The 27,636-nt window shown below is 41.4% G+C and overlaps 1 protein-coding gene across 1 annotated transcript in view; it reads left to right on the plus strand.

The window, feature by feature from the left end:
- Nucleotides 1–27,636, plus strand: part of LOC125487290 (cation channel sperm-associated auxiliary subunit gamma-like) — a 253,929-nt gene that overhangs the window by 193,993 nt on the left and 32,300 nt on the right. Inside the window, exons 23-26 of the mRNA XM_048618228.1 lie at nt 19,102–19,127; nt 22,626–22,689; nt 22,787–22,885; nt 27,582–27,613. Coding sequence (XP_048474185.1) covers nt 19,102–19,127; nt 22,626–22,689; nt 22,787–22,885; nt 27,582–27,613 — 221 coding nt within the window. The remainder of the gene's footprint in view (nt 1–19,101; nt 19,128–22,625; nt 22,690–22,786; nt 22,886–27,581; nt 27,614–27,636) is intronic.

Consider the following 27,636-nt stretch of genomic DNA (forward strand, 5'->3'; position numbering starts at 1 on the left):
TTCCTGCCCCTCTGATGCTGGTTGGCCTGCTGTGTTCATCCAGCTCTACACCTTGTTATCTCAGATTCTCTAGCATCTGCAGTTCCTACTAGCTCACCCCTGAAGTAAACTTGCCTTTCACTTAGCGGAGTGTTGTGACTGGCATTGATGCCATTTCGGCCTCGTCTCCCATCAGGTTTGGGAAGATGAGATTAAACCTGATGTGGGGTCTTCTTCCCATTAGCAACACTGCTTGAGCTATCCTGTAGTTGCATGAAGGGTGGTCCTATAGGCAAATGGGAACAGGGGCAGTTTGATATCTAGTGAAGCTGCAGGCTGTTTCTTTAAACCTGCCTTTAAAGATCGGACTTCTTTTTCTCCAAGACCATTGGATGATGGATCTGTCCTTATATGTCGAATTCCATTTGACTTTAGGAAATACTCAAATTCCTTGCTGGTAAACAATGGCCCATTATCTGTGACCAATACTTCTGAGAGTCCGTATATTGCAAAAGATGCACACAGTTTTTCTAATGCCATCCCCATGCTTGATGAATAAACACTATGGATATCCAGCCACTCTGAGTCACAAATGTGGGGGACCTGCTGGCACTTTTGGCCTTGCTGGCACTTTGGACATTGCTCCACCAACACAGCTATGTCTGCATCTAATCCTGGCCACCACACATAACATCTTGCCAACAACTCGACAACATCTCGACTTTGGAAACCCCCTGGATGACCCAGGTGGAGTTCAGCCAGTATCTGGCAGCAACTTTTGCTCAGGAGATTTTCTCTTGCTCCACATAATAATATGTCATCCTCTACTGTGACCAGGTCTCTCTGGGTCCAAAAAGGTTTCAGTTATGGTTGTGACAGCCCTTTGGTTTGTGCTGTGCATTAGCCAAAGTCCCGGATGCATACACTACTGTGCATTCCTCCCCATTGAGCCACCTATGAGCTAATACTATCCTATACCAGATCTTGTTTGGGATTATAGTGTGCCAACACCTTGGAGGATGATAGCTGTTTCTTCACTTGCCTGACAGCAATGGCTTGACTATGTAGCCATTTCCAAGGCTGACCTTTTTAAAAATTTGATGCAAAGGTGCCAGGATGGAGGCAATGTTATGTACAAACTTCCTGTAATAAATCACCAGCCCAAGAACTAAGCTCCGGAATAGACGTGGCAGTCAGGCATCTTGATCGCCCTCACTTTATTTTCCAACAAATATAACTCAGTCTTGCTGACACTTTAGCCCAAGTAGGTCATTTGGGGTGCCTGGAATACATATTTTTCCCTTCTGAGGCATACACCCAACTTGCAGATAAGGCTAAGGACCATGTCTAAGTTCTGTAAGTGATCTTTACTGTTCTTCCCTGTTATTAGCACATCATCTAGATAAATGGCGACCTGGGTAGACCTTGTAAAATGTTCTCCATTGGCCCCTGAGAAATTGCACAGGCTGACGATACCCCAAATGGCAATCTCGTACATTGGTACAAACCCTTATGGGTATTAATTGTAGCATCCTTTTGGTAACCCTCATCTAACCATCATTTCAAGCATGTATGGCTCACATTCAGCTTCATGAAGGACAGCATCCCCTGCCAGCTTTGGGTATAAATCCTCTATGCAAGGGATCGGGCATTTATCCAGCTGTAAAAAGTGGTTTATTATTTGTTTAAAATTTCCACAAAGGTGAACCGACACATTGGGCTTCACAGTTGGTACGACCAGTGTTGCCCATTCTGCAAACTGGAGAGGTCTGATGATTCGTTTGCTTTCTAGCCTTCTGATTTCTGCCTCTACTTTTGCTTGTATGACAAATGGCACTAAGGCAGGCTTTGCAGAATTGTGGAATTGCTTCCTGATCAACATGCAAAGTGGCCTTGGCTCTTTTGATAGTGCCTTTACTGTCTTGCATCTACATCCAGCAGCATCTACAATGGCTTGTTGGCCAGCATCCTGAAGAGAATGTTAGCCATTTAGCCAAGGCTTGGCTTTGTTTAGGGGTTTTGCTGTGGGCTGACCTGGAGTACCTCTGTTCAGTATGTTTCCTGAGTGAGGCTTGCAATTGCCTTCACTCAAGTGGTGTTCCCCAATCCCAGTTGGATTGACGAGGGTATCCACTTCTATTGGAATACTGTGCAACTCATATGCCTCACTTGCCACATTTTCCAATGATAAAGCCAGTTGTGGTGCCTGTTTGAAGTCCATTTGGGCTCCAGATAGTAGGCACTTTTGCATAGTTACATCATTAATCCCGTATACTAAATGGTCTCTCAACATCTCATTAAGGACTAAATGAAAGTTACATGCCTCTGCCAGTCATCGTAATCTCATCAAAAATCCCAATATGGATTTCCCTGGTTCTCGAATTGCCAAGTAAAACCAATAGCATCTCAGAATTAGAGGTAGCTTGATGTCATAATATTTCTTAACTAAATTCATCACTCTTGAAAGGTTTTAATATTGTTACGATGGGGAATGGCTGAACCCCTCTGATAATTAAACTAAAAAAACCTGTCCTGACCTGTTATGACAGGTGTAGGGGTTCCCCTCTAATAATTACCCCTGAAATACCCAGAGAAGCTCATCTTTCCCCTCATAATCTATTAAAAGAATGGTTAAAAGAAAGAAAATCCCTTATCTTCACTTTACAAGTAACAAGAAACATTTTATTTATTTAACCCAACAATGAACAAATTAACAAAATTCCTAACAAACCAACAATTCACCCTTAGACTACTAACTACTCCCTAACTGGTCTAAATTCTACTGGAATGCTGTTTAAATAAAGACATGTTCCATTAATATAAACCCAATTAATAAGAAACAATAAATTATAACTTAATCTCTCCATATTTGCACAGACTGTCTTCTGGAATATTCTGTCATCTCCGCTCTCTTCACAAACGCCTTTCTTCCTTTAACTCTTTTTCAGGAATGTTTTATCTCTATAATTTCTTCAATGAGGGCTTTGAGAGCTGAATGGTACTAACCCTGGCAGGTGGCAGTTGTCTCTCTCTTTGAGATGGCAGTTGGCTGTCCCCGATTTTCCAAATGCCCTCGTCTTATATACCCGTAATGACATAATCAAATTCTTTTAATACAATTGGTTTCAGGTTGTGAACACCATCAGATCTGAATTCAATTGGCTTTCTGTTTCCAGGTGCTTTGTTTAAATTAATTAACCGAATTCAAATTCATTGTCACAACATCAAAACGAGACTGCTGTTTTGCCTGGCATCTGTAAGGCATTTTATTGTTATACTTGTTTCCCTTTTTGAGGCTCTCTCTACTGGTAACTTCAGCTGCTGCTCACAGACATACATTTTTTTTTAAATTTTAAGTACAGACTAAGCACAAATCTCCTAAAGGAACCATACATTTTAGCTTCCTGCCTTCCACTCCACAATTATTCTACCCAACTTCATAACAGTAGTTACTGCCTCAGGAGAAGTTAGCCTCCTAATAACGGAAAAAGCTGCAGGTCCACAAACTGTCAGGAGAATTACTCATTGCTTTTCATCTGCCCCATGTAATTTTCCTTGAAAAAATAATACATTCTTTCCAATTCTGGGCCCAGCCTTCCATAGCAGGATCAAACAAGTCAAGCTTCCTAAATAACGGTATGATGCCAGAAATGCTTACCCCAACTTAAAGGTGACTGTTGCAAGCAAATTTCTTCAGGAGCACGCTTTTCTCTTGTTGACACTAAAATAACACCACAGAGGCCAGTATCCTGTCACCAAGTCACCCTTTACTTACATGCGGAGAGTCCTTGACAATGATCCAGCTTCCTGAAAGCCAGCTCTCAGAATGAACAGGATATCTGACGCTATTGTTCTTATTTGTCAGCCAGGGCTCCTTGACTGAACCAGTTTAACACCCCCAAATGGGGAACTCATATTCTATGAGGTCTAGCTGACTGACCTCGTTATAATCCACTGGTAGATTCTTCACAGAACATATTACAGGGGTCTCTTAGACCTGCCTGGCACCAGAAAATAACTTTCAGCTTTGCTATAGCTTGCTTAACTTAATATAGATCTTTGTGGTACTCCACTTTCTATCATACATGTATTACTTGTGTGGTAGAATTGCAAAGGAATGTCTTAAGCCAGGGCTCACTAATGTCCTTCAAGGAAAGAAATCTGCCATCCTCACTTTGTCTGGCCTAAATGACTCCAGATCCACAGCAATGTGGATGATTCTCATAGCGCTCTGAATTGGCCAGACAAGCCATTCAGTTGTAACAATTACAACAGTCTCAATGAAATGAAACTGGACGGATCACCTGGCAGCAACCTAAGCAGCAAAAAAGAGCACTGTCGCCCCTGATAAACCCTCTTTACTAACATTTAGGGACTAGTGCCAAAGTTGGGAGCACTGCCTCACAAACGAGTCAAGCAACAGCCTGACACAGTCATACTCACAGAATCATACCTTACAGACAATGTCCCAGATACCACCGTCACCATCCTTGGATATTTCCTGTCCCACTGGCAGGACAGACCCAGCAGAGATGGCAGCACTGTGGTATACAGTCGGGAGGGAGTGGCCCTGGGAGTCCTCAACTTCTGGGCTCCATGACGTCTCATAGCTTCAGGTTAAACATGTGCAAGAAAATCTCCTGCTGATTACCATGTATCATCCTCCCTTGGCTTATGAATCTCTACGCCCCCATGTTGAGCAACACTTGGAGGAAGCTCTAGAATGACAAAGGCACAAAGAGTATTCTGCATGGGGGATTTCAATGTCCACCATCAAGCGTGACTTGGCAGCAGTATTAATGATTGCGTTGGTCAGGTCCTAAAAGGCACAACTGTGAAAATGGTTCTGCAGTAGGTGGTTAGGGAATCAACAAGCAAGAAAAACATACTTGACTTCATCCTTACCAATCTGTCAGTTGCAGATATATCTGTCCATGACAGTATTGGTAACAGTGACCACTACACAGTCCTTATGAAGATGAAGTCCCACTTTCACATTGAGAATAACCTCCACTGGGTTCTGTGGCATTATCACCGTGCTAAATGGGACAGACTTCACACAGATGTAGCAACTCAAGAGTGGGCATCCATGAGCGCTTCGGACCATCAACAGCAGCAATCTCTGCAATCTCATGACCATCAAGCCAGAGGATCAACCTTGGTTCAACAGACAGTGCAGGACAGCATGCCAGGAGCAGCATCTGGCGTACCCGAAAATGAGCTGACAACTTGGTGAAGCTAATGAGCAGGACTACTTGCATGCCAAACAGAATAAGCACCAAATGATAGACAGAGTTAAGTGATCCCACAACCAGTGGATCAGATGTAAGCTCTGCATTCCTGTCACATTTAGTCATAGAACATAGAACAGTACAGCACAGTACAGGCCCTTCGGCCCATGATGTTGTGCCGAACTTTTACCCGAAACCTAAGGTCTATCTAACCTCCACCCCTACCTTACACTATCATCCATATGCCTATCTAATAGCCATGTAAATGCCCCTAAATGAGGCCGACTCCACTACCCTCTCCGGCAATGCATTCCACGCCCCTACCACTCTCCGAGTAAAGAACCTACCTCTGACATCTCCTTAGACAACTCACTGGAGGAGAAGGCTAAACAAATATTTCAATCCTCATGTTGGAAGAGCCCAACACGTCAGCGCAAAAGATAAGGCCAAAGCATTTGCAGCAATCTTCAACGGGAAATGCTGAGTGGATCATTTATCTCGGCCTCCTCCTGTGGTCCCCAGCATCACAGATACCAGCCAATTCGATTCATTCTACGTGATGTCAAGAAATGGTTGGAGGCATTGGATACTGCTCAGGCTATGCCCAATGTTGTTCGGGTCCAATGTCCTGTACAGAAAAAGCAGAACAAATCCAACCTGGCCAAGTATCATCCCGTCAGTCGATCATCAGTAAAGTGATGGCAGGTGTCATCAACAGTGCTATCAAGCAGCACCTGCTCAGCAATAATCTGTTTAGTGATGCCCAGTTTGACTTCCGCCAGGGCTGCTCAGCTCCTGACTTCATTACAGCCTTGGTTCAAACATGGACAAAAGAACTGAATTTCAGAGATGAGGTGAGAGTGACAGCCCTTGACATCAAGGCCACATTTGACTAAGTGTGGCATCAATGAGTCCTAGCAAAACTGGAATCAACAGGTATCAGGGAGCAAATACTCCGCTGCTTGGAGTCATATTTGGCAGATAGGAAGATGGTTGTGGTTGTTGGAAATTAATCATCTCAGCAGGAATTCCTCAGGGTAGTGTGCTAGGCCCAACTGGTTTCAGCTGCTTTAGCATCTTCCCTCCATCATAATTTGATTTATTTGATTTGTTTATTGTAGTCACATGTAACTAAGTACAGTGAAAAGCTTTGTTTCGTGAGCAGTACAGGCAGATTGTAGCAAATAAGGGCATACAGATCATAAGGTGGTAAGACAAAGCAAGGAATACAAGGTTACAACTGTACAGAAGATGCACAAAGCAAGATCACCATTAGCAAGATCAACATTATTTGAAATTAGAGAGGTTCATTCAGCAGTCTAATAACAGCAAGGAATAAGCTGTTTTTTCGAACCTTTTGGTGCATGTGTTCAAGCTTCTGTATCTTCATAAGGTCAGAAGTGGGGATGCTCACCAATGACGGCACAATATCCAGCAATATTTGCAAAACCTCAGATACTGAATCAGTCTATGTTCAAATGCAATAAAATCTGGACAATATTCAGGCTTGGCTGACAAGTGGCAAGTAACATTCGTGCCACATAAATGCCAGGCTCTGACCGTCACCAATAAAAAACACTCAATGGTGTTACCATCACTGAATTCCCCCACTATCAATGTCCTGGGAGTTACCGTTGACCAGAAACTGAACTGGACTTGCCACATAAACATAAAAGCTACAAGACTTCCAATTCCCCGGCCCCCAACACCTCATCTTCACCATGGACATCCAGTCCCTGTACACTTGTATCCCCCACACAAATGGCCTAAAAGCCCTCCAGTTCTTCCTCTCCCGCAGGCCCAACCAGTCTCCCTCCACTGACACCCTCATCCACTTAACAGAACCTGTTCTTACCTTCAACAACTTTTCCTTTAACTCCTCCCACTTCCTACAAACTAAAGGGGTGGCTATGGGCACCTGTATGGGTCCGAACTATGCCTGCCTCTTGGTAGGATACATGCAACAGTCCCTCTTCAGCTGTTACACTGGCAATAGAATTCACCAGTTTCAATATCTCCCCACCCCTCCCCCTCATCCCCACCTCCTTGACCTGACACAACATGTCCATCTTCTTTCTTACCTACAGGCCACCCTTCCCACGACCTATCTCCACAACCCCCTACCTGCATCCACCTATCGCCATTCCACCTACTTTCCTCCAACACCAGCCCATCTCCGTCAATTTACTTCCAAGTTCCCTTCCCCATTGCCAGTCCTGATGAAGGGTCCCAACCCTTCTGCTGCCTTACCTGCTGTATTCTTCCAGCTCCACACTGTATTTACAATAGCTACAAGAGCAGGTCAGAGGCTTGGAATACTGCAGCAAGTAACTCACCTCCTGACTCCCCAAAGTCTGTCCACCATCTACAAGGCACAAGTCAGGAGTGTAATGGAATAGTCCACACTTGCCTGAATGGACGCACCTCCAACAACACTCAAGAAGCTTGACACCATCCAGGACAAAGCAGAACATTTGATTGGCACTACATCTACAAGCAATCACTCCCTCTACCACAACACGCCACAAGATGCACTGCAGAAATTCCCCAAAGACTTTCAAACAGCACCTTCCAATCCCACGACTACTTCCATCTAGAAGGACAAGGGCAGCAGATACATGGCAACACCACCACCTTCAAGTTCCCCTCCAAGCCACTCACCATCCTAACTTGGAAATATATCATACTCCTTCACTGTCATTGGGTCAATATTCTGAAATTCCATCCCTAATGGAATTGTGGGTCAATCTACAGCACGAGGACTGCAGCAGTTCAAGAAAGCAGCTCACCACCACCTTCTCAAGGGCAACTAGGGACAAGCAATAAATGTTGGTTAGCCAGCGGTGTCCACATTCCACAAACGAATAAAAAGAAATGTTGCATGGCTAACCCATATTGCCACATTCAGCAGAGGGTTAAATTATGGAGGAGGAGATTAGTTGGCTCGACAGCTGGTTTGCAATGCAGAGTGATGCCAACAGCATGGGTTCAATTCCTGTACCAGTGGAGATTGCCATGAATGTCCTTCTTCTCAACCTCTCCCATTGCCTGAGGTGTGGTGAGCCTCAGGTTAAATCTCTCTCTAGTGAGAGAGCAGCCCTATGGTCCTCTGAGATTATGGTGACTTTACCTTTACCTAAATACTGGGGGATGATATAATGTCTCAAGTTAAAGAAGCCTATCAAAAAATATTGCAGGACCTTGCATGATCCTGCTTCTGTGATTATCCATGTGTTGCATGTTAATGGATTGTTATTATTTTCCATTTAAAAATGTTGTTCATTGGTGAGGTGGCTCCATGAAGGAAAAGTATGTGGTGTCAATGATATCCTGTACATAGGGAAAGTGGTCCAGTGTTGTAAATCTCTGAGCTCTCTTCAGAAGCTGGCAGAATTGAAAGGGAAGGTAACGTATTGGTTAGCTGTGACAAATAGGGCATCAGCAGACTTCTTTAATCCAGCTGCGTATTGCAGAGTTAGAGATATTAGTGATATCTCCTGTAGCAAACTCAAGAGAAAAGATGGGAAAGAAGTTGGGGGCTGTGGTGGCCTTCAGAATCCTCCACTCTGCGTCACTTGGCAGTAGGTCTGCTTTTGGAAGCTTTTAGAAGATGCCTAGTTACTGATACTTAATCAGGTCTGGAATAGTTAATGAAAACCCATAAGCCATGTGTATATGATATGACCTCTTACTGTAAAGACTGTGCCTTTTTATTTCTTCTGCTTTTTAAAACTGTGGACTGAAATGTGAAAGATCTGTTCTGAAACCCATAGATGAAGCAAGGAATTTGATATCCTTTGTGAACCCTGTTTTTTATAATTGTGAATTCCAGCAATGAGCAGATGAATTGAAGTCAAGGGGTTGTTTACAAATGTAGCTGATTGGTGTGGACAAATGGAGAATTATCAGTGAGAGATGTCCTCTGCCTGTCAACACCATGTGACTGGTTGTCAGATAGCTGAACAGCTTGGACTGTGAACAAGAAGCCAGTCAAGCCAAAAAAGAAACCAACAGATCTGCAGCAGCCAAAAGTCTCTCTTTCTCGGTTGTCTGCAGATAAACAAAAAGAAAACCAGCCGATCTTTCCTTCATCAGCTAATACAAGCTGACAGTTTACATTCGATAAGTCAACCCAAAACTGGCCACCCCGTGTCACTTGCAGGCCATGGAGACATTCAGAAAAAGGAAGATAATCGAGAAACATTCAGATCAGCATGAATAACGCAAACAGTTTTTGTGACAAAGACTACGGAATAGTTTCTCCAGTTTTCCCTATGCTCATGTGTTTTTGTTTTCCTCTTTATGTTTATCTGCCTCTGTGGGGAAGTTTATATAAGGTTCAGAGATTTAACTTGTAAAGTTTACTCAATTTAGTTTAATTGCTTACCTGTAGCTAGAATCCAATGACCTATAATAACGAATAGTGATTCTTGTCTAGTACCGAAACCTGGTCTTGTGCTTTCTATCAGTTTGGGTCTGAAAATCAGGCAGTTTGGAGATTTTTCAGAGACAACAAGGTGCAAGAGCTGGATGAACACAGCAGGCCAAGCAGCATCATAGCATCTCCACCTATCCTCTCCTCTATCCATCTTCTATCCGCCTCCCCCTCTCTCCCTTTTTATTTCAGAATCCCCTTCCCCTTCCCCATTTCTGATCTGCTCCTACGATGTTGCTTGGCCTGCTGTGTTCATCCAGCTCTGCACCTTGTTGTCTCGGATTCTCCAGCATCTGCAGTTCCTACTATCTTGGAGATTTTTCCTTTTTCTTTTAAAAACTTTTAACTTCTGTGATAACTCTGAAATAGCAAGGCTTGATATCCAGTATGCTATCTCAGTGAGTTATGACATTATGCCTTCCCCTCATCTAATGTATTTTCAAAATTCTAACTGATCTCCTATACAAGTTTTACATTCAGCTAAAATGGTGTTAGATGCCAATACATCAAGGAAGTATCACAAATTCCCCAGCATTTTAAATATCTGCCCACTTAATTCTCACAGAATGGGGTGTGATATGTCAGGGCTTAAATGCCTTTGGATAAACAGGAAAATTAATGTAAAACTTAAGTGGGAAGTACTTGGATGAAAATGTGGATGTGTGGGTTTTCAGATGATACAAAGGTTGGAGGAGTTGTGGATAGTGTAACAAGCATGTGGACCATATGAAAGATGTAAACTCACAAATGGTGAAGGAGCAAAATATACCCAGCACTTTGATAGCCTTTCTGACTGTTTGGAACCCTTCAGTTCTGCCTCACTGTCAAGCGTTGAAGGTACCTTGTTATCTTAGATGGACTTGGCGGATGTGGCTACCTTGACCTCTGCCACCTGAAAAAGAGAATTAATTTCTTCTGAGACACTCCAGGCACAAGAGGCGAACTACTGTGCATCACACGCCGCCTGTATCATAGGCAGAATTGGAAGAACTTGACATGGTGCTAAAATGCCCCAGGAGGAGTTACAAAAGAAGAACCGGCCTACGTCCTCATACTTGAAGGCGGATGGATGTAGTGATTGTAACAAAGTCAGGGTGGTAGACTTCATAGAATAAGAGTTCCTGATTGGGGCTATTAATCTGGTCCACAGGGAGCCCTGTTGACAGTTAAGAACAGGAGTGTCAGACATTTAGTTTATTCTGAGAGCTGACTTTGAGGGAGCTGAATCAGTGCCAAGGACTTCCCAAGTGTAAATAAAGGGTGACTTGGTGGACTGTGTGGAGTTATTTAAAATCTGACACCAAGTCATTCTTTCAAAAATGCAAGTAAGTGGGTAAAACATTTCAGATGGAGCCAATGTTGAAAAGTGGGTGAATTTCCAGTTTGGAACAAGAAAGATGAACGGTGAGAAACTATGAACTGTGGAAGAACACAAGAATGTAGGGGCACATGTAAATAATTCACTAAAAATTAGTTCAGAGTTACAAAATGTATTCAAAAAGACAAAAGTAGAATGATGGAAGTAAAAAGTTGTCCCTTATCTTAGGAATGCTGGAATAAAGAGCTATTAATGCTGTTATGATCCCAGCTAACTGTAATACTGATCTCAGAACTCAACCTGGCTTGTTAGACTAGAAGTTTTATTTGTGCTACTTGTTTGCCATGGTGGTCAGTTCTGAGTAGATGTACAAGAGCTGCCAATGTACTTTTAACAAAATAACAAAGTATCATTACACATAAAAGAAAGAAACGGCACTGACTTTTTGGACTGAATAAGAATGACATGGAACAGACTTATTATAAATATCAGAAATAAAGATTCAGCCCATTTAGCCCCAACAACAACTTCACATATTCAAACTACATTTTCTGGCCCTCTAAATGCTTCTGTCTTTTCTGTTTCCCTGTGTCATAGAATACCATGTTGCGAGAAAGCATCAATTTTTCTTTTTCTATCCTTATTTCTAATACAGTGAACTTTTCACCTCAATCTGTAACCCTAATTAAAAATGCCTGTATCAAGAAACTTCAGAGACATCATTACCAATCACAGAAGAAATCTAAAGTGAAACTAAACCCATGTCTACTGTTAAGACACAGTTTATAGTATCCTTACGCCCAAAAACCATTTTGGACTCATTTCAGAAATAGACTTGAGCAGACCTGTACATACACTGAGTTTAGTGTCCTTTGGAAAAATACTTTGTTTGGCCTGAAAGGTTCCCAAAGCAAAGTTTTTTTTTCCCCAAACAGTTGAACTCAGTGTGTCTACATGTCCATTTGGGCCCTTTGAAATAAATAGAATAGAATAGAATAGAATCCCTACAGTGTGGAAACAGGCCCTTCGGCCCAACAAGTCCACACCGAACCTCGGAGCATCCCACCCAGACCCATCCCCCTATAAACCACCTAATCTATACCTCCCTGAACACGACGGGCAATTTAGCATGGCCAATCCACCTAACCTGCACATCTTTGGACTGTGGGAGGAAACCGGAGCACCCGGAGGAAACCCACGCAGACACGGGGAGAATGTGCAAACTCCACACAGACAGTCGCCCAAGGCTGGAATTGAACCTGGGTCCCTGGCGCTGTGAGGCAGCAGTGCTAATCATTTGGGCCCTTTGAAATAAATCTTCACTTTTAGGTTCATTTACGTTGAGCAAAATCAAACAGACCTGAACGAATTATTGTGAACACAAAATAACGTAAATGATCTTTAACCGAAACCCATTGACCTGAGGTTTTCATATAAAGGATTCGCAACCTGTACAAATCAAATTTAAGAGTAGAGGAAGGGTAGAAGGAGGTTGTGGTGGTATTGCTGGTGTCCCTACCTTTGAGCAAGGAGGTCTAAGTTCAGGTCCCACCTGCTCCAGAGGTATATAGTAGGTTGATATGGAAATTATCTTCAAGAAATGATATTATAAAGCAGAGGAAGGGTCACCGGACCCGAAATGTTAACTCTGTTTTTTCCTCCACAGATGCTGCCAGACCTGCTGACCTTTTCCAGCAACTTTGTTTTTGTTCCTGATTTACAGCATCTGCAGTTCTTTTGGTTTTTATTATAAAGCAGAGGTTGACCCCACCCCCCTTCACCGAGAACCAAAACTGAAGCACCTAAAGAGGAGCACCTCGCCCTATAATCTGTTAATAAGGGTGTGAAAAAGTGTAACCTGTCTTTCAGCTACTTTTAGTGGTTTAATCAAATAAATCCCTGGCACTCACTTTACAATCAACAAATAGTAATTTATTTACCTACCTCTAATAGTGAACAAATAAACTAAACTATTAACAAACCGAATAAACCCCTTCTAACTACTATCTGTTCCTGAATAAAACAAGATTCTAATAGTATGCTGTTCCAATAAATACAAGTCCCACTCATATAAAATAAAATTTTTAAAAAGTAGAATTTAGTCTCTGGAAATTATAGCCACATTACTTGTTTTCCAGAATGCACTGTGCCTTCTCCGTCGAACGTTCTGTCAGGAATGCCTTCTTTGTCGATTCTTCTGTCAGGCACTAGTTATAGGAGTCTGTGAGAGCCAGTGATTCTCTCTTGGGAGCTGATGACTGTTAACTCTGGCAGGTGGCAGTTAGCTCTTGCGTCTTTGTCCAACTGCCCTCTACTTTTATACCCTTGATGGCATATCAATTTCTTACAATAGGATTGGTCCTATGTTGTCAAAGCCATCAGATTTAAATTTAATTGGTTTTTGGTATCTAAGTGCCTGATTCAAATTGATTGGCTAAATTCAAAACTTGTTGTCTTGGCTTGACCAGCTAACTGTACGACCTTTTCATACAAATGTTGCAATTCAGGAGCTCTCTATGTACTTGCAAAATTTCAAGCAGCTCAGTCATTTTGTTTAAATCTCTAAGCATAGGAAAAGCACAATCTTTTAAAGGGACCACACAATGTTTTCCCTCCTAGCATTTTATGAACACCAATATTTTACAAACACCAAATTCTAACAACCTGTCTCCCAATCCACAAATACTCTAATCAACTTTGCAACAAAGGGCAGCACATTGGCTCAGTGGAGCACTGCTGCCTCACTGAGCCAGGAACCCAGCTTAGATTCCAGCCTCAGGCAACTGTCTGTGTGGAGTTTGTACATTCCTCCCAGGTCTGCATGGATTTCCTCCTTGGGCTCCTGTTTCCTCCCATAGTCAAAGACGTGCAGGTGGATTGGCCATGCTAAATTGCCCATAATGTCCAGGGATGTGTAAATTAAGTGGATTAGCCATGGGAAATGCAGGGCTATAGGGAGAGAGTAGGGGGCTCAGTCTAGGTGAGGCGCTCTTTGGAGATTTGGTGTGGACTTGTTGGGCCGAAGGACCTGTTTCTATACAGTAAGGATTCCATGAAATAGGGGCATGGAGTACCCACACCTCTCTGGTTTCGAGTTGCAAAGATTTATGATCCTTTGAGTGAAGACATTTCTTCTCATTTCAGTCCGAAATAATTAACCCCTTATCCTTAGTATGTACCTTTATGTTTTTGCTCCTCCAACAAAAAGAAACAGTCACCTGCTGTGTACCCTAGGAATCCTCTGCAGAATTGTATGCTTCATTGGGATAACTTCTCATTCTTCTAAATCCCAGAGAATATAGGCCCAATTTAAGCTCTCATCATAGAATTACCTTATGATCTTAGTAACTAATTTAATGAATTTTTGCTGTATTTGCCTTCGGTGCAACTATATACTTGTTTAAATGTGGAGACCAAAATTGCACACAGTATTCCAGGCACAGTCTCACTAAAACTCTGAATAATTATCGCAAGAATTTTTTTATTCCAATATATTTCTACACTGAGGAACAGATTGGGAGGCAGATTTTGGAAGAGCGAATAAATAATAGGTTTGTTATCATGGGTGACTTCAACTTCCCTAATATCGACTGGAACCTCCTTAATGCAAATAGTTTGGATGGAGCAGATTTTGTCAGGTGTGTCCAGGAAGGATTCCTGACTCAATATGTAGATAGGCCAACTAGAGGGGAGGCCATATTGTATTTGGTGCTTGACAACGAACCAGGCCAGGTGTCAGATCTCACGGTGGGAGACCATTTCGGTGATAGTAATCCAACTCCCTGATTTTTACTATAATCATGGAGAAGGATAGGAGCAGCCAGAATGGGAAAGTATTTAATTAGGGGAGGGAGAATTACAATGCTAATAGGCAGGAATTCTGGAGCACAAACTGGGAACAGATGTTCTCAGGGAAATGCATGACAGAAATGTGGAGGTTGTTTAGGGAGTATGTGCTGCGAGTGCTGGATAGGTTTGTTACACTGAGGCAAGGAAGGGATGGTAAGGTGAAGAAGCCTTGGATGACAAGACATGTGGAATATCTAGTCAAGAGGAAGAAGGAAGCTTATTAAGGTTGAGGAAGCAAGGATCGGAAAGGGCTCTAGAGGGTTACAAGGTAGCCAGGAAGGGACTGAAGAATGGAATTAAGAGAGCTAGAAGGGGGTATGAAAAAGCCTTGGCAGGTAGGATTAAGGAAAACCCCAAGGTGTTCTATACTTATGTGAGAAACAAGAAGATGGCCAGAGTGAGGGTAGGGCCGATCAGGCATGATGGAGAGAACTTGTGCCTGGCATTGGAGGAGGTAGGGGAGGTCCTTAATGAATACTTCGCTTCAGTATTCACTAGTGAGAGGGACCTTGTCGTTTGTGAGGACAGCGTGAAACAGGCTGATATGCTCGAACAGGTTGATGTTAGGAAGGAGGATGTGCTAGAAATTTTGAAAAAACTTGAAGATAGATAAGTCCCCTGGGTCAGATAGGATATACCCAAGGTTTCTACAGGACGCGAGGGAACAGATTGCTGCGCCTTTGACAATGATCTTTGCATCCTCACTGTCCACTGGAGTAGTACTAGATGATTGGAGGGTGGCAAATGTTATTCCCCTTATCAAGAAAGGGAATAGGGATAACCCTGGGAATTACAAACCAGTCAGTCTTACTTCTGTGGTGGGCAAGTTATTGGAGAGGATTCTGAGAGACAGTATTTATGATTATTTGGAAAAGCATAGTTTGATGAGAGATAGCCAGCATGGCTTTGTGAGGGGCAGGTCATGCCTCACAAGCCTTATTGAATTCTTTGAGGATGTGACAAGCGCATTGATGAAGGTCGAGCAGTGGATGTGGTGTATATGGATTTTAACAAGGCATTTGATAAGGTTCCCCATGGTAGGCTCATTCAGAAAGTAAGGAGGCATGGGATTCATGGAAATTTAGCTGTCTGGATACAGAACGAGCTGTCCAATAGAAGACAGAGGGAGGTAGTAGATGGAAAGTATTCAGCCTGGAGCTCAGTGACCAGTGGTGTTCCGCAGGGATCTGTTCTGGTACCTCTGCTCTTCGTGATCTTTATAAATGACTTGAATGAGGAAGTGGAAGGGTGGTTTAGTAAGTTTGCTGATGACACCAAGGTTGGTGGAATTGTGCGTAGTGTGGAGGGCTGTAGTAGGTTGCAACGGGACATTGACAGGATGCAGAGCTGGTCAAAGAAGTGGAAGATGGAATTCAACCCAGAAAAGTGTGAAGTGATTCATTTTGGGAGGTCGAATTTGAATGCAGAATACAGGGTTAATGGCAGGATTCTTGGCAGTGTGAAGGGACAGAGGGATCTTGGGGTCCACATCCACAGATCCCTCAAAGTTGCCACCCAAGTTGATAGGGGTGTAAAGAAAGCGTATGGTGTGTTGGCTTTCATTGGCAGGGGAATTGAGTTTAAGAGCCGCCAGGTTATACTGCAGCTCTATAAAACCCTGGTTAGACCACACTTGGAATATTGTGTTCAGTTCTGGTCGCCTCATTGTAGGAAGGATGTCGAAGTTTTAGATCTAAAGCTTCCACATCCTTCCTTTAACAAGGCAACCAGAGGAGATTTACCAGGATGCTGCCTGGACTGGAGGGCAGGTCTTATGAGGAAAGGTTGAGGGAGCTAGGGCTTTTCTCATTGGAGCGAAGAAGGATGAGAGCTGACTTGATAGAGGTGTACAAGATGATGAGAAGCACAGATAGAGTGGATAGCCAGAGACTTTTTTTCAGGGTGGAAATGGCTATCATGCGGGTACAGGAGGAAGGTATAGGGGAGATGTCAGAGGTAGGTTCTTTACACAGAGTGGTGGGTGCGTTGAATGCACTGCCAGCAGTGGTAGTAGAGTCAGATTAATTAGGGACATTTTAGCGACTCTTGGATAGACACATGGATGATCGTAAAATGAAGGGTATGCCAAGTTAGTTTGATCTTAGAGTAGGATAATGGGTCGGCACAATATTGTGGGCCGAAGGGCCTGTACTGTGCTGTACTGTTCTATGTTCTATATTCTACTCCCTTTGCAATAAGTGTTATGCTATTTGTCTTCCTAATTGTTTGCTGTACCTGCACTGTAACTTTAAATTCTTTGTCCTAATACACCCATGTCTTAACTGAATATCAGTATTTAAAGTTTCATTCTGCTTTTCTTTTCTTAAAACCAAAGTCTCACAACCAACCTTAGATAACTCCACATTATAACACATGTGCCATTTTGTTGCCCACTGACTCAGTCTGTCTTTGTCTCTTTACAGCAACTTTTGTCCTTCTTTCAGCATACCTTCCTACCTAGCTTTGTATTGCCAGCAAATAATGCGACTATTTCTATTTTTAGCTAAGTTAATATATAGTAAGTAAATGAGCCCAGCCCTGATCTTTGTGACATTTCCTGTAATCACAGTCCATAAGCTTGAGGAAACTCCATTTTTTAATTCATTCATAGGATGTGTGTGCTGCTGGATACAACAGCATTCACTGCCTGTCTTTAGTTTCCCTTGAGAACGTTGTGGCCTTCTTAAATCATTGCAGTCCATTTAGTGCGGGTAGACCACAGCACTGTTATGGAGGGAATTCCAAAATCTTGACCCAGCGATATTGAAGAAACGGCAATATATTTCCAAATCAGGATGGTGTGTGGCTTGGAGGGAAATTTGCAGTGGTGGTGTTTCCATGCATCTGCTGTCTTTGTCCTTCTAGTTGGTAGTGCTTGTAGTTTTGGAAGATGCTGCCTAAGAAGCCTTGGAGAATTTCTGCAGTGCCTCTTGTAGATAGTACACACTTCTGCTACTGGGCATCAGTGGTGGAGGGAGTGGATGTGGTGTCAATGAAGTCAGGTGCTTTGTCCAGGATAGTGTCAAGCTTCTTGAGTGTTGTTAGGGCTATGTTGATCCGGCTTGCTTCCTATCCATTATGCTGATGTATTCTTCCCAACTCTATAAACCTTTACCTGCAATCAAATTTTGTGTGACATCTTATCAGAAACCTTTTGAAAATCCATATTTCATCCAGTGGGTTCCCTTTATCTTCCCTCCTGGTTACATCCTCTCATAAACCTGTCAAACAGAATTTTCCTCACATAAAACCATGTTCACTTTGTTTGATCATACTTTACTTTCTCAGCACATTCCTTAATAATAATTGCTAACAATTTCCCACAACATTATCTGAGGAGTCTTTAAAATCATGAGCATCCATTGTGGAGGATTATGGCTCTGATGCAACAGATATTTTCTTCCTTGAACAATCCTGGATCTCTGAACCAGGCAATTTCTTCTTGACCATGTATATTGTCAAAGGATTATTGGTTATGGCACTTCTGAGATGACTTCCATGGAGCTGCCCTATGCAGCCCATTTTCAATCTGCAAGCAAATCCATGGTGAAAAATGTTGACTCTGTACTTCAGTTTCTGGACTAGTTTGAATGCTTCCACTCCAACTCCTGTGGTCATTTTACTGGTGAATGCAATATGTTCACTTCACTAGTTATGTGACCTAAAGATTGCTACCTACTAAGCATACTCTGTAACTGACATTCTTGATTCTACCTTGAAAAATGTAGAATTGAAATGTTCCTCTTGGAATTATGTCCTCACCATTTACCATCATTACTCTGTGTTGAACACATTGTGATCTTCTATTTTCTTAAAGGAAAAGGCGAGTATACCAAAAACGTTCCTCCTCCATTGAGTTTACTGTGCTTCAGTACAGGTTATAGCATTGTAGTCTTTATTGTTAGTTGTAAATGCAGCTCTGAACTCAGGTAGATAACAAGTGACAATTAGGAAAAAGAACTGTTCTTAACTGGCACTGATGCTATCACTTTTTCAGCTTTTAGTACAAACTAGTGAACAATAAGTTAGTGCTCACTTGTTGCCACCATGATGTGGATTCTTGAGTTAAAATCATTGCCAGTATGGTATGTTAGATCATGTTACATCATACTAGGAACACTGGATTCTAGTTAAGACAAATGTGAAGTTTATTAACAACAATAACTATCTACACTGTTTTAAGATCTCAGACTTATGCATATCTTGGGTTCTATGCTTACTGATTTTGTGACTATATTTCATGACTGTAAAGCTACACGTAATTGATTGACTGCCTACGCACTGTACTGATTCCATTGCACTGTGACTACTGAAGGTGAGGCGAGAACCTTTATACTAGAACATCATGTGTCATGATATTACCTAATTGTCTTAATGCTACATTGCCTTTCTGGGATCTGTGCAATAATACAACATATTCCTCTTATAAGTCTATTAGAATGTTACTAAATTGTTTGAAACAGATGAATTTGTAAATAACTGTGGTGATTAGCAAAGATATTCACGAGTAAACCAACAAAATAACATGGATTGCATAGGATTTACAGCACAGAAACAAAGTCATTTGGCCCAAACAGCCCAGTTATACTTAAGCCTCCTCCCATCGCTCCTCACATAAATTTATCATTGTGTAACCTCTTTTTCCCTTATCCCTCATATTGCACTTTGGTTTGTGTTGAGTTTATCAATACTGTTTGCTTCAGTCACTCCTTCTGATGGCAAGTTCCACATTCTCACTATTCTTTCTGTAAATAAATTTCTTCTGAATTCCTCTTGGAATTCTTTGTGACTATATTATAAAGATTCTACCCTCTTCCCCACATTTAGAAATGTTGAGCAGAATCTTCCAGTCCCTGGAATTGGCGAGAGGAGTGGCAAGAAAGGGAAATAATTGGGCCTATTGGCTCTGGAGAAATACTCATCCCCTTCTTGCCAGTTCAACAAGGTCTACTGGGGACTTTATCACTTGCCTCCAATTAACTCCAGTAAGTAGTCAATGAATGGCAAGTTAAGGTCATTTCTCCCAACTGTCCTGACTTACCTGCAAGCGAAGAAAATGGTTAATTTTCCAAATGGAAAATCTGAGCAGCCAGCCTGCCTGATTATAGGGGATGACTTCAAGTACCTCAGTCTGATACCCACCCTGCAATTAGAAGATGAGAAACAATTACCATCTCAATGATGGATCCCAGAAGTAGGCCTGAGACCCTGAAGCTACTGGTTTTTAATTGGCAGTGCCAGTGCCAAAGCCTGTGATCTGCCAAGAAGCTCGCCTAAGCTCTGCCTGTCGGCTCTTAATGAGCTGATTGGCACGCAATAGGTTAAATTATCATTGGTGTGTTATTTTCAGCCTAATATACTCGCCCCCACATTTTGTCTAAAAATTAGGAAGTCTATAAATCTGAATGGTGATAATTTGGGAAAGGGTCCTTGTACACCAGCCGCTGAAAGTAGCATGCAGATCCAGCAGGCAATGAAGAAGGCCAATGATATATTGGCCCTTATAATGAGAGTGTTCAGGTACAGGACCTGGGATGTCTTGCTGCAATTGTACAAGACCTTGGTGAGAGTATGCCTGAATATTTGTGCAGTTTTAGTCTCCTTATCTAAGGAAGGATGTTCTGGCTATGGAGGGAGTTAAGCAAAGGTTTACTAGACTGACGCCTGAGATGGCAGGCGATATATAAAGACAGATTGGATTCGTTAGGACTATATTCACTGGAGTCTAGAAGAATGATGGGACAGCTAAATGAACTACAAAATTCTAGCAGGACTTTGTGTCTCACAAACTTGATTGAGATTTTTGAGGAAGTTACCAAAAAGATTGATGAGGCCAGAGCAGTAGATGTTTACTTGGACTTTAGTAAAGTCTTTGACAAAGGTCCGCATGGTAGACTATTTAGTAAAATTAGGTCACATGGGATTCAGATGTATACTTGTAAATTGGATACATAATTGGCTTAATGGTAGGAAACAGAGAGTGGTGGTAGAGGGTTGCTTTTTGGACTGGAGGCCTGTCACCTGCTGTGTTCCTCAGGGATCGGTTCTGAGCCCTTTTGTTTGTCCTTTACATAAATAATTTGGATGAAAATATAGAAGGCATGGTTAGTAAGTTTGTGGAAGACATCAAAGTTGGAGGCATAGTAAATATTGAAGGTTTTCTAAAATTACAAAGGGATCTTGATCAAATGGGTCAGTGGGCTGAAAAGTGGCAGATGGAGTTCACTCTGGACAAATGTGTGGTACTGTATTTTGGTACAACAAACAGGGGCAGGACTTGTACAATTAATGGTAAAGTCTTGGCTAATGTTGCAGAACACAGGGATGTAGAGGTTCAGGTACATAATTCTTTGAAGTTCACGTCTCATATAGACAAAGTGGTTAAAAAGGCATTTAGCATGCTTGCCTTCATTGCTCAATCCTTTGAGTATAGGAGTTAGGAAGTTTTGTTAAGGTTATACGGCACACTGGTGAGGCCTGTTCTGGAGCACTGTGTCCAGTTCTGGTCACTCAGTTATAGAGAGGATATTATTAAGCTGGAGAGGGTTCAGAAGAGATTTACCAGAATGTTGCCGGGTATGGAAGGTTTGAGTTATAAAAAAAGGTTGGATAGGCTTGGATTGAGAGGTGACCTTACAGAGGTTTGTAAAATCATAAGGGATATAGATAGAGTTAATTGTAGATGTCTTTTCCCTACGATGGGGGATATCAAGATTAGGGGGCACATTTTTAAGGTGAGAGGAGAGAGATTTAAAAAAGACATTGGGGCAGTTTTTTACACTGGATGGTTCGCATGTGTAATAAACTTCCTGAGGAAGTGGTGGATGTGGGCACAGTTACGTTTAAAAGACACTTAGACAAGTACATGAATAGGAAAGGTTTGGAGGGATATGGGCCAGGAGCAGGAGGGTTGAACTAGTTTAGTTTGGGATTATGTTCAACATGGATTGGTTGGACTAAAGGGTCTGTTTCTGTACTGTATGACTCTGTGACTAGACAAGGTAAATCAGAAAGGCTGCTCCCAATGACCAGGGAGTCCAGAACCAGGGGATCACAATCTAAGAATATGGGGGAGGCCATTTAGGACTGAGGTGAGGGAAAATTTCTTCACCCAGAGAGTGGTGAGCCTGTGGAATTCTCTGCCACAGAAATTGGTTGAAGCCAAAACGTTGAAAGTTTTCAAGAAAAGGTTAAATATAGTTCTTCACTTCAGACAGATCAAAGGGTAGAGGAAGAAAGTAAGAACAGGGTACTGAGTTTGATGGTCAGTCATAATCATAATGAATGATGGAACAGGCTCAGCGGGTTGAATGGCCTACTCCTTGCTTCGATTTTGTATGTTTCTAAAATCAAAGCCTTTCCTAATTATAAAGCCCTCTCTCAGGTCACTCCTCAACCTCTCTTCAGGGAAAGGAAATGTAGCCTATTTATATTTCTATCCATCACAATTCAAATACTTTCACTGATTCATCTAGAAAGCAAGCAGAATAAAACCTTAATACTTTGAGAGACCTTATTTGACATAGCCAGAATATTTACACCTCTGACTAATATTATTTTAATTTAGAGAAAAAGTGTTAAAACAAAAATCTGATTTGCAACCTCAAGGAGTTAATATCCTGAGCTCCCTTAAAAAAGATAAGGCTTTGTTAAGAGCTTCACTTTAACCCCTTGTTCTTCTGAAGTAGAAGTTGTGTGACATACTATGACTGTTGCCATTGTCTTACCACATGTATATTAACAATTTTATGAAACAAATAAGTTTTTATCTGTTCTAAATATTTTGTTACACCCAGATTTATTCTTTTTTCAGCATTTTACCCCTTTTTCTTGATTCAAGATATGGTGACTGGAAAATCTGACCGGTTTTGGGGCAAGTGAGTGAAAAGGCAAATATCTCTAATTTTAAGCACATTCAAAAATCATTATCTAATTTGTCTCTATTATTAACTAACCTGTGGTTTAATTTTCTAGATATACATTTAAAGTTATTGGAGGTGGACCATACTCAACAAGTAACATCAGAATGTTCAATGAAGATGAGATTTTGATGTATAATTCATTGAATCACAGGTATAACATAAGTGATATGCACAGGAGTTCCTAACATATTAATATTGAATGTCTTAGCATGTATTGCGTACATTGTGTAGATCACGTTATATGATAGTGTAACTAAAAAGACCTCTTCAATCACTCTCTTACCATTTGAGGATCTTAAGAAATAACAGCAAGGCTAAGCGATTCTCCATCTTGAGCCTGCTGTGTCATTCAATATGATTATGATTGATCTGATTTTGGCATTAGTTCCACTACGCTGCATGCCAGCCCATAATCCTTAACTTTGTTGACTATGAGTGAAGCAGGCATGGCTACCAAAAAGCCACACTGGAGGTGCTTCCGCCTTACAATTGTCCAACAGATTCCAGCTCTGTGCATCTTGTGTAGACCAAAGCAGGGACCAATACACTGGTGCAGCAGCCATCAAGTGAGGATAGAATGAAAGGTATGTAATTGTAGTGGGACAGTACAGTTTAAATGAGATTAGAATTACACAAAAGTCAGGCATGCTCTAATGTCCTCTAATCCTTGAGTACTGCCTCAAAAAATGGCCAGAATATATTCTACTCAATTCTATTCTGAGCAAAGAAGAATTATCAGTGTTGTGGATAAGTTGCTGATTTATGATGATAGATTTGATCAGAAGGCTGTGGAGGCTAGGGTTATTGTGTCTTTACAATAGAGATATATAGGTTCTTGATTAATAAGGATATCAAAGGTTGCAGGGAGAAGGCCAAGGCTCTCAAAATTATTACAAGAGGTGATTTCCAATTGTATCATTTGTGCAGGTGTATTGGGAACCACTGATGGTATCTTCACTTCTGTCTAGACCATGGGAACATCTTGAAATGGATCTTTTTGTGCTCAGAAGTATGATATTTTTGACAGTGGTTGACTATTATTCAAAGTGGATAGTGGTAAGGCATCTACATGACCATTGTTTTGAAGCTGTCATTACTTCATTCCAAGAAATGCACATTGGATCCTAGATTTCGATTGAAAAGAGAGTCAAGGGTTATAGGGAGACAGACAGAAAAGTTGACTTGAGATCATAATCAGATCAGCCATGACGTAATTTAGTGGTGCAGTAAGGTCAAAGTACCAAGTGCCTTTACTTATATTCTTGCATTTCAAAAATATGATGAACTGAGCTTTGAATATGTTGAATAATCCAGTCTCCATTGTATACTGAGGGAGAGAATTCCAAAGCCTAAGGACCGTTTCAGGAAATAAATGTCTCCTCATCTCTGTCATGAGTGGGAGATGCCTATTTTAAAACAGTACTGCTTGTTCTGGATTTCTGTAGAAGGGGGGAGCATTATCTTAGAATCCACCCTGTCAACCCCATCAGAATCTTACATGTTTCAATAAGATTACTCTCATTCTTGTATCTTCCGTGCATTTAGGCAAAATCTGCAAAATCTTTCTTCATGAACAGATGACGTTAACCTAGGAATCAAGGAAGGGAAACTTATCTGAACTGCTTCCAGTGTCAATATATCCCCCGCCTTATGCAAGAAGACCAAAACAATATGCAGTATGTTTGGTCTCACTTATGCCTGTGACAATACTTTGCTAATTTTGTATTGCATCTCCCTTGCAATAAAGGTGATCATTCCATTTGCCTTACTAATTACATACAGTGCCAGCATTCTAACTTTCTGTGATTCACATACAAGGACACCTAGATCCCTCTGTATTGTAGAATACTGTAGTCCCTAACTTTATAAATAAAAGCATTCTTTTCTGTTCTTCCTGCCAAGGTAGACAAACTCATGTTTTCCAATATTATACTCCATCTGCCAAATATATGCTCACATACTTAACCCGTATATTCCCCTTAATAGACTGTTTAGGCAGAATTTTCCGAGCCCTTGAACAACATGGGCAATAGCAAAAAAGTTGGGAAAATATGGCATGAATGAAAAGAAAATGTCGCTCATCTAATTATGTATCACGCCTCTATAGAAGTACTCACCACTGCCATATTGTTGCAAAGTTTGGTAGAGTATTTGTGGATTGGAAGACAGGACGTTAGAACTTGATGTTTGTAAAATGGTAGGAGGGAACAGTGCGTGGTCCCTTTAAAAGATGATATGTTTTTCTAGGCTTGGAGAGAAAAAATGTCTGTAAGAAACAGTAGGTGCACAGCGAGTTCGTGAAATTGAAACATTTCTGTCATGGAGCTGTGTGGTTAGCAACCCAGGCAGTAGTTTGTTTGGCCAACCAGGTTGAATATCAGCCAATTAATTTAAACCAGGCACTTGGAGCCTAAAAAACTAATTAAATTTAAATCTGATGGTTTTGACAACCTAGGACCAAACCAGTTGTAAGAAATTGATAGGTCATCAAGGGTACAAAAGAAGAGGATATTTGAAAATTGGTGTCAGAGTAACTGCCATCTAATAGTGTTAACAACCCATCAGCTCTAAAGAAAAAAATCACTGGCTCTCACAGAATTCTGTAAGCTCTCAGAATAAACATCATCTAACTAAAGGTATAGCAGCAATCTTAGCTAATATTCTTGACGCAAGAATTTGATGGAAAGAGGTGTTCCTGATGCAAGAATTCAACAGACAAAGGATCAGTGGAGAAGGCACAGAGCATAGCGGAAGATTGCAATTCCTGATTGCAATTTTGCGAGATTAAGTTTTAATTTTTTTTATTTTGTTTTTTTTATGTTTGCAAGGAGCATTAGATTGTACTCACATTACATTGAGAGTACCATATCATAATGCAATGTACAAGTCATCTGTGAGCATCGGTAACACATCCTAGAAGTCATCACCAGGTACCCCAGAAGCTGCCATGATGTACATATCGTTGAGAACTCTCATTTCTGCTTAATTTCAAGGGATAGATGCCTAACAGGGGGATGGTTACTAGGCGAAAAGGGCTACCGTCTGCAACCGTGGCTGATAATTCTGCTACACAATCCCTTGACTAAGGCCAAGCATAGATACAGTGCAGCCCATGCTGAAGCAGATGATAATTCTCATGAAAGTGAGGTACAGATGCTTACCAGCCCAAGTGTGCCACGCAATCCTGCATGCTGCACCCTCCATAACTGTAGCAGGCGTAGAGGGGATATGATGGACATTGAAGAGATGAGATAGCAGCAGCAGTCTTCCAAGGAGGAAGATATGGTCAATCAGCAGGAGGATCGATACTTCAGTGTGATAGCATTGAGTAAAACATACCAGGCGGATTTAACCGACACCAGGTTCCAGTAGATGTGAGTTGGGTGAAGTGACCATTTATTGATTGTAAATTTATTGTTGCATAAAAGGAAAGCAGCCCATTTGTTCCAAAGGCAAATGCAGCTTTTTTCTTGTTTGTTTCTTCTTCACTGTTGCTGTTGTTCATTGAAAGTTAATATTTTCAACTATTTCAAGGCTTTCCAACACCAGGTTCCCACAACAAGCAATGATGTAACGTTATGCTACGCTGCGAGTTAGGAAAGAAGAGCATTCCCTTAAATAGATTGTAACGAAGCATGGCACTGAGGATGTGTAGACAATGTAGCTTGATTCTTATTGCTGCAGTTACAATGACCATTGATCAGACAATGTAATGATGTAAAATAACAATGCATTTACAGATGTGAGACTTTATTTGCGATGAAGAATTACCTGTGCCACATATGTCTCCTCATAAGCTTTTCTTTTTGTTTCTCTCTTACTATATGTACTGTGAAGGGCTGTTAGTGGCTCGCTTCAAATAACCTGTTTCACGGATGGACTTTAAATATTGTTGTAAAGTGGAGGTTGGCCACCCCCTACCTGATAACTAAAACCAAAACACCCAGAGAGGCTCGCCTCACCTGACAATCTGTTAAAAGAAGTGTGAAAAGTGGTTTAACCAGCCTCTCACCACCTACCCCATTGTGTTATAAAGGAGTGGTTAACTGAAATGAAATCCTTTCACTCACTCTATAATCAATAAGTAACAATTTGTTTATCTAACTTTAACAGTGAACAAATGAACAGAACTACTAAAAAACCGAACAATTCCCCCTTAACTACTAACTATTTCTGAATAAAACAAAACTCTAATGGCATGCTGTTCCAATAAATATGAGTCCTACTTATATAAACATGGAGGGGCTCAGTTATTTTGGCAAGTCTGTTGATGGGGATGCAGAACTGACCTTGTCACAGGGAAATGAAATGAAATGGTATGATCTGGCACAAATTGCATTGGTAACAGCTTTAAAAAAATTCAGTCTGATGATTCTCAACGTCAAGAATAATAAGAGTTTGATTTAGCACATAAGGTTTGAAAGGCAATATGAGAATCTGGCTGGTGAGAGGAAAGAGGCCTATTTCCTTGTTTTTACAGGCGTGTTACAGTCTGCAAAAAGTCCAGGAGCTGCTTACCTCACAAGTTATAGGATAAAATATCTACACAATTATCTGAAATGAAATGCTGTCTTTCTTGGATGAGGTGAGGGGTAGGGAGAGAAACTCTCATTTTTCTTACCGAACTTAAAATATCTTACTAGATGTGTGCCAAACAGCTTGTGGAGCACATCTGAATCTGGTCTATGATGTAAAAGGTCCATGTAGAAGCAACCTATTGCACTCTTTGTCAGAGGTCTCCATATTCTAATGTATGGATGATAATTTTTAAATATTATTAGTGTGTGCTGTGATTACTGAATGATCACATTTCTGAGGAGTTGCTTTGTTGTTGATATTGCCCACAGAGATTCATTGGAACTGATACCAAAGAATTCAGGTATAGAAGCATTGTCATCTGTG

This window comes from Rhincodon typus, chromosome 39, assembly GCF_021869965.1.
Source record: "Rhincodon typus isolate 14 chromosome 39, sRhiTyp1.1, whole genome shotgun sequence".
Classification (NCBI taxonomy): Eukaryota; Metazoa; Chordata; class Chondrichthyes; order Orectolobiformes; family Rhincodontidae; genus Rhincodon; species Rhincodon typus.